The sequence below is a fragment of the Amblyomma maculatum genome, chromosome 10, assembly GCF_055883805.1.
Source record: "Amblyomma maculatum isolate TAMU_Amacu chromosome 10, ASM5588380v1, whole genome shotgun sequence".
Taxonomy (NCBI): Eukaryota; Metazoa; Arthropoda; class Arachnida; order Ixodida; family Ixodidae; genus Amblyomma; species Amblyomma maculatum.
Genome location: NC_139353.1, coordinates 73,433,401 through 73,448,909, shown reverse-complemented (window position 1 = coordinate 73,448,909; position 15,509 = coordinate 73,433,401). Strand labels below are relative to the sequence as shown.

General features: G+C 43.0%; 1 protein-coding gene across 2 annotated transcripts in view; it reads left to right on the top strand.

Annotated features, from left to right (window-relative positions):
• The window catches only part of LOC146176798 (saccharopine dehydrogenase-like oxidoreductase), a 62,203-nt gene that overhangs the window by 33,219 nt on the left and 13,475 nt on the right, over positions 1–15,509 (top strand). Inside the window, exons 4-8 of one of the 2 annotated variants that reach the window (XM_084582960.1) lie at positions 19–148; positions 3,558–3,607; positions 7,590–7,684; positions 10,691–10,808; positions 12,524–12,643. In XM_084582960.1, coding sequence (XP_084439086.1) covers positions 19–148; positions 3,558–3,607; positions 7,590–7,684; positions 10,691–10,808; positions 12,524–12,643 — 513 coding nt within the window. The remainder of the gene's footprint in view (positions 1–18; positions 149–3,557; positions 3,608–7,589; positions 7,685–10,690; positions 10,809–12,523; positions 12,644–15,509) is intronic. The other variant, XM_084582961.1, reaches the window with a different exon arrangement.

The following is a 15,509-nucleotide window of genomic DNA, read 5'->3' as shown; positions in this document are numbered from 1 at the left end:
ATTTGATACCCCGTGCAGTTCATGAAGCAGATGGAGGCCGAGTTCCACGACGAGGCTCGGAAGAAGGGCGTCTTGGTCCTGCGCGCATGCGGTTTCGGCAGCATTCCTGCGGAGATGTGCCTATCCTTTCTGCGGCAACACTTCCAAGGTAAATCCGCGCAAGCTGTTGTAGGTGAAAGATCTAACTGCAGGAACTAGCACCGGAGAGCAAAAAAACTGAGGAAAGAGGCTTTTTTGTGCATGGTGATGTCGCAATATTAATGCGTAAGCATTAAGTGGGTATGTTTTTAAGATCGTGTCACCAGATGTTTGTTGGCAGGATTACGTTTGAATGAAATGACTGATAAGAAAACAAATGATTGCGATAGATAGAAGATGAAAGAATCTCGCTGGGGGAGAATTTGGTGCATGCGGAGTACTTACGTAATTAATTAAATACAATTAATCAGATGTCGAAATAGCAAAGAAATTAATGTCGACGTCCAAGAGCAGTTACGTGGCACCTAGCTTCCATGAGATGTTGCGTCATAGTGTGACGTCACACATCGGAAGCCCCTTCTTCTTCCGGGTCTTTTTTTCTAACACAAAGAATGTTTACGCTTTACACCAGTACAGGTGCCGCAGTGAACTGTACTACCTCCCAGGGGTCTAAAATATCACACGTTATAAACAAAATTTGGATGCCTTCTTTTTTGATCCGTAACTCTTACATTAAGCGATGCATTGTCTTCTTTTTTATGCATTTATTTATTTATTTCAGATACCTTTAGGACACTTTGAAGAATGTTTTCCATGAAGGTTGTGCTTGTTGCATGATGTTATTAAAAATGGCTGTGGTTTAGCTTCGGTTAAACCTAATGTGAAGCGATAACTGAAATCAGTATTGTTGCTATCGGTACTGACACAGAAGCGGCGGCGGCGGCGGCGGCGGCCATCTGTGCTGCTCCTGAACAATACATACTAGATGATAGCGTAAAAGCATAGACTTATTATTCTTCGATTTTGCGGACCAGAGTTTTCAGCGTCTTTTTATTCTTGCGGTTATGTGCTTATCCAACTAAGCAATTCTTTGATTTCAAAATAGTGAACGAGAGGCTGTAGCTAGAAACGCAAGCTACCGCAAGTCAAATTGACTAAATGCGTGTTAATCTTATCACTCCAGCCCAATTCGGAATCTGAGTACACAGGTAAACAGAGTTTGCACTCGGTGCCCACAAAAGATTTATTCTGAAATATTTTGGAGAAACAGTATTTGCGACTGGCATATAACTAGATTTTTTTTGGGGGAAATGAGGGTACTCGTTATAATACATGAAGGAAAGAAGCCAACAGTCGGCGAGGCCAAGGAAAGCGTTGGGGATGGTGCTTTATGTCTTTAATTTTTTTTTTGATGTTTACTTGGATAAGCACAGAAATTAGTAATGTAATCTGTTTAGGGAGAAAGATAGTTAAACACAAAGTAGAAGAAAAAACAACGTGCTGATGGTTGGAACCGAACCCACGACCTCCGAATATCGCGTCCGGTGCTCTTCCAACTGAGCTACATCGGCCGCTGTCCCCCCTGCTACTTGCTTGGGTATTTATGTTGTCTGTATACGAACCTTGAGAGTGTTCACCAGCGCCGCCCTCAGCCATAGCGGCGAACGTGGAACGTCCTTTGTTACCGCCAGCGTCACGTAGAACGTGATCAAGAGCGAGGGTGACAGCTGTGCTAGAACCCTCTTACGCTACCTATGGCTTCAAGACTGCCAGAACCGAGACCCCCCTAAGCTACAAGCAGATCAATTAAGGGGAAATGAGGGTACTCGTTATAATACATGAAGGAAAGAAGCCAACAGTCGGCGAGGCCAAGGAAAGCGTTGGGGATCGTACTTTATGTCCTTTTTTTATTTTTTTTGATGTTTACTTGGATAAGCACAGAAATTAGTAATATAATCTGTTTAGGGAGAAAGATAGTTAAACACAAAGTAGAAGAAAAAACAACGTGCCGATGGTGGGAACCGAACCCACGACCTCCGAATATCGCGTCCGGTGCTCTTCCAACTGAGCTACATCGGCCGCTGTCCCCCCTGCTACTTGCTTGGGTATTTATGTTGTCTGTATACGAACCTTGAGATTACATTACTAATTTCTGTGCTTATCCAAGTAAACATAAAAAAAATTAAAAAAAGACATACAGTACCATCCCCAACGCTTTCCTTGGCCTCGCCGACTGTTGGCTTCTTTCCTTCATAGATTTTTTGAAACCATTTCAGATATTTATAATTTAACCTTAGTGAGAAAACTGAAATTATAGGACATAAGAGGTATTGGCTTAAATTTAATTACTTCATACCTGCAAAACCAAATGAAAACTGTCACCATCTGTCAGCATATCAACCCGCACGTTTGATACCCGTACCCGTGTATCGGCGTCTTTACATTTTCTACAATAATCACATAATCAAGATTAGCCCTCTTCAAGAATGCGTAATGTACGCAGACGACTCTACACCATTGTTATGTAGTTCTAATTGCGAAAATATTTTATATGGCGTAAACCAAACATAATGTTGACAAGACAAAAGCGAGCAATTATTTTTGCACCTAGAAACTCAGGTGCAACGTTAAGCATAAATATTATTTTTGACAACAAGATCATAGAGCTTATGGACGCAATAAAATCACTTGGTGCATATTTTCATAAAGGTATGACATAAATAAGCACGTAAACTATGTGATTTCTTGTCAGGTGAGAACAGTTGGTACACAGGCCAAATTTGAGTTTTTTCTACCACTTGCAGTCAAGTGATATATAAAAAATGCTATATTTTTTCTCACATAAATTATTTTCTTGTATGGGGCAACATCATAGAAACTAACCTAAACTAGATACATGTATTTCAGAAAAGAAGTTTGGCCTTATCCCCGGCAAGGAAGGAAACACATACACAAGTCTGCTTTTCCAAAAGTTAGACCTGATTTCTGAGCCCAGTCTTTATGTAATTTAGCGAAAAGGTACAAATACGATCTCAGAAATTACGGGAACCTATTGAAGTCAGTTGAAAAATTTTCCCCGAAGACATGCAATTACCTTCTGCGTTTTTCTGAAATTTGCAAAGTACCCTTGTCTCGTTGTTGATGAGGTCAACAAATTCTTCATCGTTGCTTTCCGACTTTACCTAATTATCTTAATGATTGTAATATTTATTTTGTAAATGTGCGAAATTAGGCGTTGAATGTCTTTTTTATCGCACGATAGTGACATGCACATAAACAATGTACCATTGGTACCTTCCTGAATAATAGATGTCTTATTTAATTTAAGTATTAATTGTCTGTAATTGTACCAAGGGGATTTGAACCCGGTCAAGAAGAAGGATTTCAACTTTTTTTGGAGCCCCTCAGCCTTGACGGAAATACATTTGTTTTGTGCCGAACTTTATGGCGCATAAGCTACTGAATCCATCATGCGCCAAACACGATGAAAAATTCATTCATTCATTCATTCATTCATTCATTCATTCATTCATTCATTCATTCATTCATTCATTCATTCATTCATTCATTCATTGTAGGTGACCTGGATCGAGTGGAATCATTCTTGGCAATAAAAGAAGGCCCGCAGGTAAGTAGTGCTGGCATTTATACCTCAAGTGACGCTTTGTAACAATATCGAAAGTGTTGCAAAAGCTATCGGAGTGGTTAAATTATGCCTGATCTTTTAGAGGCCGCAATAGCATTCGCCATACAGAGGGCGTCTGACATCATTCGAAGGAAAGAAGAGTGATTTAGTTCACATGGAGAAGGTGGAGAGCTTGAATCATTTGCTGAGCAGGATCGTAACTCGCTTCACTGAAAATATTATGATGGCCACTTGAGATCCGCCTATAAGAATATCACCTGATAGCGTAGGCTAATAGCCCACATGTAAAGCCCCACTTTAACCAAGCCGTATGCACGTACCTTAGTGGCCCAGAGGTAACGTGAATGCAAGAGTCCTGGCAGGCAGATTCTAATGTCACTCTTCCATATGAATGGAGAGACCCGAGTTGGTAGCTCCAGCCGAACTCAATGTCAGGCACAGTGTGCCTGACATTGCAGTGTGCTAGCCGATTAGTGAGCTGAATGTGTTACTAGAGGGCCATAGTATACCTCTAAAATAGTGAGCGTTTTCATTGCAGATTTATTAGCAAGACTACTGGGAAAATCATTTCCATTAATGTGAGAAGTTGGGCTCGTTAGAACATATTCACTGTGAACGAGCAGAAAAAGACTACGACGAAGAAGAACGAACGCGAAAGCACACCGCAAAAGTTGTTTTGTCGTCCATTTTTTTCTCACCGTCGTTTTTTGAAAGGGCACTTTTTACCATGTATTATTGAAAAATTCAGGTGCATTTGCATGCAGGGTATTGAATCCGAAGAGTCCTAGGGAGGAAAACGCAATCAAACTAATGAGAGAAAAGTAGGAGTATGTTGTTAAAGGGACATCAGATCTGCGGAGACGCTGTGAAATAATTGGGATCGAAAAGTCGGAAACCTTGCAACTGTGTATGCACAGTGTTCAGTGGCTTCAGGTTGTAAGGAAGTTATAAAGCTGCTAACAAAATGCTAATCCTAACTTTTGAAAAGTATAATGTAGGTTAATTGAATTCAATTTTTGGCGCAGTTTTATTGCTGAAAAACAATTACTCGTGCACAAAAGCTTTCCGCGCAAAGTTTAAGAAAAGTATCACATATACCGGGTGTACCGGAGGACACTCAAAAATTCCTCGCTGTGGTGTATTCACAATAAAAAAAGGAACGTTTTTGCAGGAACAAAGTCTCAACCACAGCGGACGCAATATATTGCAAAACTATTCTACCTACCAAGCTAATCAGCAAAAATCCGCTAATTAACTTCTTAATCATCGTTGGTGGGCGGTTATTCTTATCAGGAAGTTGAAAGCCGTGAAGAAGACGATGATATTAAGTTTTTGAAAGGAAAACCCTTTTCTCAAGCCTATCAACGCGAGAAAATCCAACGTGTTCTTCCACGCGAAAGCGAAACTTACCAAATAAGACTTGCTGGGGGAGCGGTGCAGTGCAGTGTGTCCGTTGATGACTTTTGCAGTGGCCACGACGCTCAATTTTAACTGCAACCGGTATTGCGCCATTTCGTGTGCATTCTTTTGCCTTGCAGCCTTGTCCAAGGGAAATGTCAGTGATTGCCAACCGCGTGGTCTTTATTCTTGACAGCTACCGAGCGAGACAAAGAGCAGGACACGTGACAGTAGAGCAGGCAGTTCGTATTTTGCGTCGTAGCCACTGCACGCGTCATCACTGGACGTAGCGTCTGTAGAGAGGTTTCTGCATGCGTCTTGTGCTCAGTTTCGGTTTTGTACGAGAAAAATTGTCGGCTATCTTCGTGCAGCCAGGCTTAAGAAAATGAGTTTTACTTCCGTTTCAAAACCTGATATGACATCGCGTTACTAACTGTTCAAACTCCGCATTGAGACTAACCTCCAATTGCAGTAATTAAAAAGTTAAATCGTGATTTTTTGTTACTTAGATGAACAAGTAAAACAGGTTTGCAGCATACTGCGTCCGGCGCCACTCAGTTTGTTCCTCTAAATACTCTTTTTTTTTCTATTTTTGAAAGTGCTCGCTGAAACAGCCGATAACGCATCGTAGGTACACTCAAGCGATGAAGCGCATTAGCAGCCTGGAAATCACACCCCACACGCTATCAGTTTCAAGGTCCACGCCCACGTGCTTGAAGCGCGACACTCACTACTCCCATAAACGCTAAAGCGGCAAATGCATTGTTCTCCAGATAATCCGGTGTCGCCGTTTTGAGCGAAATATCACGGGCACGTCGCTAGCATGTGCTAGCTGGGAGATGACAAGACGGATCACTGAGTAGCCAGTAAATTCTGCTGATTATTGCGTAGTGCTGCTTTCACTGCTATGTTCGATGGTTAAAAATGAATGCTGATTTACTGTAACAGAGTAACGCTTGCTCGTTTTACTTTTCAAATTCTGTATTTTGTGTGGTTCAATTTTGATCTGAATATCATCAAATCTGGTCAGTGCAACTGCGCATTGTGCATTTAAGCCACTCTGGATTCTTGTCTCTTGCTTTTTATATGACGCTTGTACACTAACCCTGAAAGTGTACACTGACAATTGACCGGGGGCTAAAATATTGTTCAGAATCATTGCTTTTATTTTCAAGTTTTGGTGTCCGTTGAGGAAAAAAACAAAGGCGAATGCAATAAAACATGAATGAATGTCAGCGAGATACTGTCGTCACATTATCTAACGCCTCTATTTTTACATGTTCCCCGCTTCATTGCCATGAACTTGAGGTACATACAGTTTTTCTAACTATGGAACGGCTCACTCGTTTGAAAACAAAGTGCGCTAAACGGTACGACTTAAATGTAAAACTTTTCTATGCCGTAGGAGGAAACACTACCTCAGTAACTTGTTAAAAGCATAATATACCATGATCTGCAGCCAGCGCCAGTGAGCTGGTAAGATGCCTATTGCAGCAATAGCAAAATAAGATCAACAAATAAGCATGCAGAGATCAAATAATTGCCTTTCACTCCCTCATTGTCCCACCAACGCACATCAGGCCTTTTGTTTTCGATGGAGGGTGCTATATCCGAACCTCTAGGCATGTAATTGCGGCTCTCGCTCAGTTACACGTAAGGGTTCATATGTAGATTGCGACCATCACTGCTACTAAATAGAAATGACATTTGTGATTAGAGTACAAAACAGGAGGGTCATTGGTCATGATATTGTATACTCCGCTCATTATCAACGCAGTGACACACTGCGCAGGTACTATACCCTGCTCAATATGACTTGCAACGCCTGGCAGCGTGGCCGGAGCGCTTCCCGGAAGCGTGGCGGTGCGCGGAAAAGCGACACGCTTGAAAACGAAAGGAAAATGATTTTGCTGTTCTAGTGCTAGCCTGCCGTCTGGTGTCGACAGTCATATAGCGTTATTGCATAGCCGGTGCTTGTGGGCCGAATGCTGGGCGCATGTCGCACTTGATTTTGCTTCGTCCATTTTGTTAGCACCTGATTTTCCCGATAAAACCATTGGCCTCATAATGAAACCCCTCCTCTGCAAAGCTAAACGCACCGGCTCCTGGGATAAATAACGAGCTCAGATTTTGTTTAAGCAGACAACATAGGGGATGCACCTGGCTGCTACAACAGCAGAATCCTGTACACTTAGTTTTCAGGCGCGCCGCTTGTCTGCCTCACCATGCTTCCAGAAAACGCTGCTGCCACACGCTCGCTAGTTGTAAGCAATATTGAACGCGATAGTATGTACTGTCTGTGTAAAAAGTGTAGAGCCCAGGGAGTCTGCTTCTAAGGCACTTCTTTCAGCTTGTAATGCATATCTAGTGTCCGGAATCTGTTTATGGAACGAAGATTGTTTGTCCTATCCTCTTCGATGGGAAAGACCTCCACCAATGCTAAACCAATGCCACTATACGGCTCAGAACCAGACCCTCTGGGCTCTACATGTTTGACAAAGGCTGTACATATACCCTGTCGAGATGGATGATGCTAATGGATCTGGCCACTCGCTTATGTTCGCAGGGAATAAAAATCAACTTCGGTACCTGGCAGAGTATCATGCACTGGCTACGGAACTGGTCTGAGTTGATGGAGCTCATGAGGCATCTGCCTAGAAGGTAAACTACCTTTTGCATTGCGCTGATTTACAGGTGAATCGTACTTTTCTTGCTTTTACTGGGTGCATTCGATTTTCGAGTCCCGGACTACTTGCTGACAGGTCTCGGCTTCCGTTCTGACAGGAAGTAGCATCATGGTCACATGTTCTTGCAAGCTTCCTCCATCGCTTGATTTTAGCAGACCATGCCGATTATGGTAAACGCGACTCAGGCCTTTCAAGCTGGCGCCGCGTGCACGTTGGCGCTTTGGCCTATGAGAAGAAGAGGTGCAAATAAATCGGCGATTTTTACTAATGGAGTGGGACATGCCAAGCGTTTTGCAGAGCTCGGTTTGGCAGGGGTTGCCTGCCAATGTTGCTCGCGAAGTTCTATATATGAGCCCGGCTCACTGCGCTCGAAAGCAGACGAAAACTTTTGCAAAAGCGTTTCCAACAAGAATTAGTTACTCCAGCGCACAGCGGTTCGCTTGCGACGCTTTCATACCTGCGCACTAAAAAGATCGCGAAACAAGTGAAAAGCCGGACAGCACCAACAAACAATCCGTGTCTGGGGTCCTGACGCTTCCGTATGCAGTGAAATCCAAGACAGAAAAGCGAAGATGGAAGTTTTAACGTCTTATAGCTGCTTATAGAGACCAGGTATGGGGCTTGTGTCATTGTTTAGCACACGATATCGTTCGCAGGAACAAAAAAAGCACTCAGAAAGCACTGGGAGTCTAACTCCATCTCGGTCTCTGGTACAGATGCTGTATTGGTGGCCGGAGCTTCTGGGCTGCCCGATGCTAATCACATGTTTGTGTATAACCATGCAGCGCCAGAGGTCTTCGGAGTCGTATAGCCAACTAGCCCACTAGCAAGTACTACTGTGCTAATCGAACGTGGGACATCTGTTAGAAAGTAGTCAGGAACTGCCTATAGGACCGACAATTGAATGTACCCACTGTTGCTCGCAGAGGAATGTTGTGGCAGTTAAAAAATACTCTGCTTGCGACCTAAGAAGAGTGAAGGGTTGATCATGGGACGCAATCATAGAAAGTTAAGAGGACGGCAACAAAAATTCTGCACGAATGACATTTTATTGAAATAAATGCCACTGTCGTGATAGCACGCACAACAAAGCAGACGCGTTTGCGCATCAGTGAGTATCACGACAGTGACTTCATATTTGTGCACTCATTGCTAACAGGTAAGAGCTCACGAAACTGGAGCTTTTACATATATTGCGCTCAAACAAGCACTTCTATATAAGATCCCGATGGTCACGGTCTTTACGGTCACTTGCAGGTTTTAAGGGCTTCTCTGTTGCCATTCATCAATTGATTTTTGTGGTCTTGTATAGAATGGCTTTGCTGCGCATGTTATTTTCGCAAAATCGCGTCTGCTTCTTGGTCACGAAATAAGCAAACCACATCTCGTATGCTGCATTAGAAATTCGAGGGATCCATTTTATTAATTAGAGCGCTCGAAAAGCAACTCAACGAACATGCGAAGACACACGTTTCATTCATAATTCGAGGCTCTGTATGGATTCAGAACATCTAAAAACTAGACGCAGCTCTGATATCGATGGCATGGAACTTCCGAAACTATGAATTTGGACGAGTTAACTTAGGGAAAAAAAAATCAGGAGGCACTTTGACGATTTAAAGTGCGCAGAGGCGAAAGCCTATTGCGCAACTGGGACGTTATTGCGCGTGCCCAGTTGTGGTGGCTACTAGGTCTCGTTCGAGGTTTGAGCACAAGGACAGTACACTGTGCGTGTGTTTAAGATATCTCAAAGCTTTCCAATTAACTAATTATTATTCACTAATAACTAATTCAGTTCAGTTCAGTCGTTCAGTCGTGTCCGACTCTTCGTGACCCTATGGACCATGTCACGCCACGCTTTCCGGTCTCTCACTATCTTCCTAACATCACATAACTTCACCTGCAGTGCCTCGAGGATGCCATCTAACCATCGCGTTCGCTGCCTACCCCTTCTCCGGCGACCCTCAACCTTTCCCAACATCAAATCTTTTTCCTGCGATTCCTCTCTTCTCATCAGATGACCAAAGTAGCTGAGCTTTAACTTTAGAATTTGACCCTCCGATGAGCAGTCAGGGTTTATGGTCGACAATATCGACTGATTTGATCTTCTGGCAGTCCAAGGAACTCTCAAGAGTCTTCGCCAGCAACACAATTCAAACGCGTCAATTCTTCGGCGGTCAGCCTTTTTCACAGTCCAACTTTCGCATCTATACATCACAACTGGAAAGACCATAGCACGAGACCATAACTAATTAGCCTTGGCTAATTAGCTAATAATAATTACCTTTAGTTCATACACCTACTACTACATAATTGATGAACTATCAGTAGAGAAACTATCCTAATCCTTCTTAAGGTGATTGACAGCTGTCGCGGATGCACGGACAGACGCGCGGACACGCCGGTAACTCAGGAGTCATAAAAGGCTTTCGGCTTAATATTGTTCCCTTAACTTGGTGTGACGGGTTAAAGGTATGCAGCACTGCGCATTTCACATGCACAGATCAGGGAGGCATATCTCCCAAGTCGAAAACATCTACAGAACCATGTGAAAAATACGTCAAACTATTCTGTAGTTATGATGTTTACGAGAAAATTTCTGCCGTAAACGTCAGAGTTGCCTGTTGTTCTGTAGTACCTGCCAGTGAGACTATTTTCTGTAGTTCTGTAGTAATTTCTGTAGAACATTGCGATGTTACTGCAGAAAGTCCTGTTGTCACAACTGGTTAACTGCCGAAAACCGCACAGAAATCCTAGCGTGGCTAAAGAAGAGTTTATGCTTTTTTTTTCCGACTGGGTCTCACGGTTGTTATATTTATATTTGCATGCAACAAATAACTCACCCGCTATTATAACATTTTCACACACCCCTTAGAGGAAGGCCAATATGCAAGAAGATATTCAAGAAGGGAGTCTTTAATAGAACCAAAAAACACCTAAATAGCACGATAGTCTTAGCGGGCCGTGGCGTGCGTTGCAGGTGTATCCTGTTCCGGAGCGAGGTGGCCGGTGGCTGGTGCCTGCCTTTCCCGAGCAGCGACCGTTACGTGATGAATCAGAGCGACATGCTCCGACAAGACCTCTTCGGCGTGAAACCCGTATGTGTAAATATCCTGCGCGCACTTATTAAAAAAAAAACAACAATGGCTGTGAGGCATTGTGAATGTATGCTTGGTTACGCCCATGACATCCCATGGTACACAGCCAATTAGCAAAGCGCCGAATTCTGGCGAACGGCCCCTGAGGCTTCATTATTACATATGACACATCAGCAAAACGTAAGTCTTGGGATTCGTCGCTAAAGAGAGCGAGTTTAGGCAGTCCTGTTCATTCTTTAGCGCTCCTCAACATGAGCACTCGCAAACTCCTTGGGGATCGTATTGGGTACCGATTTTTTCCACAATTAATTTCATTTTTTACTTTCTGCCAGCTGGTCAGCCCAGTAAGTGCAGTAGTGCCCTACAAGACAGATGTTACGAGCTCCCTCGTGATGCTACAAGCCTCACGAGTGATAGCTCAAAGTGATGTACGTAGTGCTTCCCATCCTCTGATAGCTACAAGAAAAGAAAAACAGAAATGTGTTAGCGAAAAACGTTGCTTATATTTGCAATAGGAGCCCAGTGATTGTTAACGTCGCCAGAATTATCATCAGTCTATGAGCACTTAAGAGCAAAGGTCTCTTCCATATCATTCCAATTAATCCTATTGTGTTTCAAGTGTGGCCACCTTATCTCTGCAAGTTTTTCAGTCATATAAAGCCATCTGGATTTCTAGAACCCCCCTCTCTCCACCTGATACGAGTACCCCCTCTGGGAACCTTGCCTTTAAACATAAAAGATTATATTACATTCGTACTATAATTCTCTGCCGTGTCAGCATTCCTTAAATGGCCCCTGAAATGCTGCTTGCTTTAATATTCTAATGCAAGAGATCCATACTCATTGTCCTTATGAGTATCCGAGTCAAGTTTGAAAGTTTTGCGTGTTGCGTATAATTTACAAAGAATATTTAAAAAGTGCTCCTGGCTACCGCTAGGGAGCGATTGGAGCAACATTTACCCGTGCGCACCGCATGCATATCTCCCCTATAGCGCATATAGCGCACCCGCTCATTGGATACTCGCAAAGTTACGCGGGCGAGATGCGGCGTGATGGGAAGCCGTCGTGACTTATTTTCTTGTTTTATTCTTGCATGCTGGCATGGGCTGAGTTGAAGGGCAAGAGAGGGAGCACCATTTTCGATCGCACATATCGTCAGGGCTAATAAAGCAAGCTTAAAAATGTTTGCGTTGCGGTGGTGGTGAACTCTTTTATTGCGCCCAAAAACAGGGGACCAGTCAAAGAACCGGTGAGCGTTTCATAACATATTGCTTGTGAACGTTTCATAATTTTAGTAAATATCTCTTCAGTGGCCTTTAAGCTCAGTCAGGATATCGTTAACTTTTGTTGCATTTGTCATATGCCCTATTCTAACTCCTGTTTGCTTCAATCCACTAGTCGTTTAATAAGCACAGCCTTGTCTAAAAATTTTCAAGCCGCATAGTCTGATTTTGTCCCTTATAGTAGCAAGCTTATGGGATCTTCAATTTCTAAATCCAATCATACCGAGACCTCTTATCCTCATCTTTCAAAACCTATCAGTCATCAGGAGTATCGCAAGAGCTCAACGGCTGGGCGAACCATACGACCCGATATTCCCCCAAGGCTGTACCTTCACTTATTACATTAATATCTGGATAGGTGAGATTAGCACTACAGGCCAGTAACTCTGCTTTAGGTTTTCCAATAATTATGGACAAATTTATTGGTTGCAGGTGCAAATCAACACATACATGCGAGCACCAGGCTTCTTCACTGGTCTGGGGCTTCTCTTGCTAGGAACAATATTCGGTTTGCTCAGCCTGTTCAGTGCTGGCCGCTGGCTTCTTGAACGGGTGAGCACTTACCCACCCTATGCACGATCTTGTGCTGTTGGTGGTGGCTTTCTTCAAGCGCATGTGAAGCCATTTTCGCTAACGTGATCAGCTTTACAACGTGCTTTGAACTTTGAGTAGTTAGTATTGAAGTATAAAGAAATCATCCCTAGCTTCCAAACATTACCTAGGTCTTATATATGAATGATCTGATAAGTGCAGAAAGCTTAGCTTTACAGCTACTTTTGGACAGATTGAAAGATCTGCACAGGTTGTATATTCTTGTACCTAATTGGTTTTGAGCTATTGGCGCTAAATGCTTTTTAGAGATGGCCGATGTCGTGCACTACATTTAAAGTATCAGTTGTCTGTACTGATATACTCGCGAAAACACGGATGCCTAATGAATTTTAGTTCCGTGCGGTATTTTCCGTTTTTCAGACTGCAATTTGTTTTGCGAAAGCGCTGAGTGTATTAGGTATATATTGGATGTTCATGAAAATTATTCATAGGACACAAAATATAGCGCAACGTTACGCAGTAAGAGTGGTTACGTGGTTCAGCGGATATATAGAAATTCCCCCCCCTCCCCCCCCCCCCCCAAAGTGTTATAAAGTGCACAGTGCATGCGCATGTCACTAAAGTGCAAGGAAGTGTAAATAAGTGTTTTAAGTTGTTGAAAAAAGGAAAAAAAAAACGAAGGAAAACATACATATTCAAATGGGAAAATGTCTCGCAAATTTCGTCGTTGAGCTGCTTACCGGGACACATATACAAAACAGGTAAATAATGCTTAGTTTCTTCACATAGTGGTCGTCCCAGCTAGCTTCAGCCTAGAGCCAAACAATAAAATATTCGAGGCGGGCGGAAGAAACGCGTTGCATACGCTGCTAGCCGCCTCGCGCACCACGGGTAATTATTTTTTTGCAATTAATTGGTTATATTTTGCATAAACACTAGAAAGACAATAAATTGTATTTTCAAAGTTTACTAGCACGTTTAGAAACCCTCCTTCCGTTATTTCTGACGAGGAAAGCTTAACGTATGTATATTTCCCAGCTTGAAAGGAAGCCCGCGAAACATAAAAAAAGGAATCACTTCACTAGCGCATGCGCGCGCCACAGTCTTGTGCTCTCAATGGAGGTTTGAGCGAACGAAATCAGTTGCGACCCTGACGCGAAAGGCCCTTTGCAGTTGCAGGTGGTGGGTAGTGGTGGTTGGAAGGAGCTAGCCGTGCTCGCAGTTCTTGCTTCGTCACAAGCTCAACTGGCTGATACGGGCGACAAAGCCACGTATCGGCCCGCGGCTGTAACGAGGCCGTTCAGTCATGGCCTAAGTTTATTTATTTCACTCAAACCATGGTTGAGAGCAGCAAGATCATGTCGCGCGAACGCGCTAGTCCCGGCTTTTTTTTTTTATTCCCCGGGGTTTCTTCGGGGCTGGGAAAAAATCAACATGAGGCTTTCCTTATCGGAAACAATGGAATTAAGGTTTCTGAATGTACTCTCAAACTTTGAGCATCCTTTTTATTCTCTACAGTCAATATTTAGTGATCCAGGCAAATTTGCCTGTAAAATAAAAATGCCTGTGGTGCGCAAGGTGGCTGGCTGCGTTATGCAATGGGCTTTCCTCACTTGTCTCAAATATTTTTGTTCTTGCCCTTGGCTCAAGTTTGTTGTGGCACCCAGTACGTGGAAATAACTTCATCAAACGATTATTTTGCTCATTTAGAAAACACGTTTGACAGTTTCATCATCACTTGCGGCAACCTAAAGTCTGCACCCCAAATTTAGCGCACCAAAAAGAGGTAACACAGTCTTCACCTATTGTGCCGTTTCACTGCCCCTTTAGTTCTCACAGTACTTCTCAGTCTGAGTAGGGTTGATTGTAGGGTCACATCAGTAGGGTCAATTGTCGCGCATGGTTGGCACATCGCATCTGGGTTGGTATCTTGCCTGACATTATCATAGCAACACTTGTGCAGAATTTCTACGCACCTGCACAAAAATTCTGGTTTTGTGTCTCGGGCAGTGGGAAGGGCTGGCAGAAAATGTTTTCACCTGGTCGCTTTGAAAGTTGAAGTTGCCTTCAAAACAAGGCGCATGTTTGACAGCAAATTGTAATTTTTTGCATGTCTACTGCCTGTTGCACTTCGTTCTGAATTTTATTCTATTTACGCTATAAAACTTTGAGCATTAAAAGCTATAGGGCAAATTAAAACGGTGGAGCTTGACTGGACGACAAGATCCTCTCACATGAAATGCAGTGAATATTCTGCATCTGATATGATCTATACATCAAATCATTTCCTAATCTCCGATGTAGTCAGAGTGGAGCAAAGAAAAAAAAAACAGGGAAATGAGAACATCACATCGTCCATTCGCTTGTGACGCTTGATGGAATGCAGGTTGTATTTTTTTCATCTGCATTTCTGGTACTTAAGGTATTTAAAACTCGAGCTATTGTGTTGCACAAATTTTTTGTGTTCTCTACCTTCGAACATACCAGATTCCTTATACTTTAGAAATATGCAACGGAAAACATTTATCATCAAAGTAGCTAAGTGTGGAGAATAAGCTTCCTATTAAAATAATAGTGGTGAGTTCAACGCAATTCAGAGGCGGATACAAACTTCATACGCTTTAGGCAAAAATATGCAGCTACAAATGCTTGAAGACCGCTTTAAGGAATGCAGCCCACAAAGAAGAGGGCAGCCAAGCTAACTTGTCTTGTCCATCTCCCTTCTCTTGCATCATCCTTTTAGCCGACGTACTACGTGGAAACCTACCAACTCCCAGTAGGGAGTATAATCCGTTACAAGCACGTGCTTGAGACTGCTCAATACTGGACATGTTTCGTTTCCAACGAAATTCCACGCTGCAGCTTG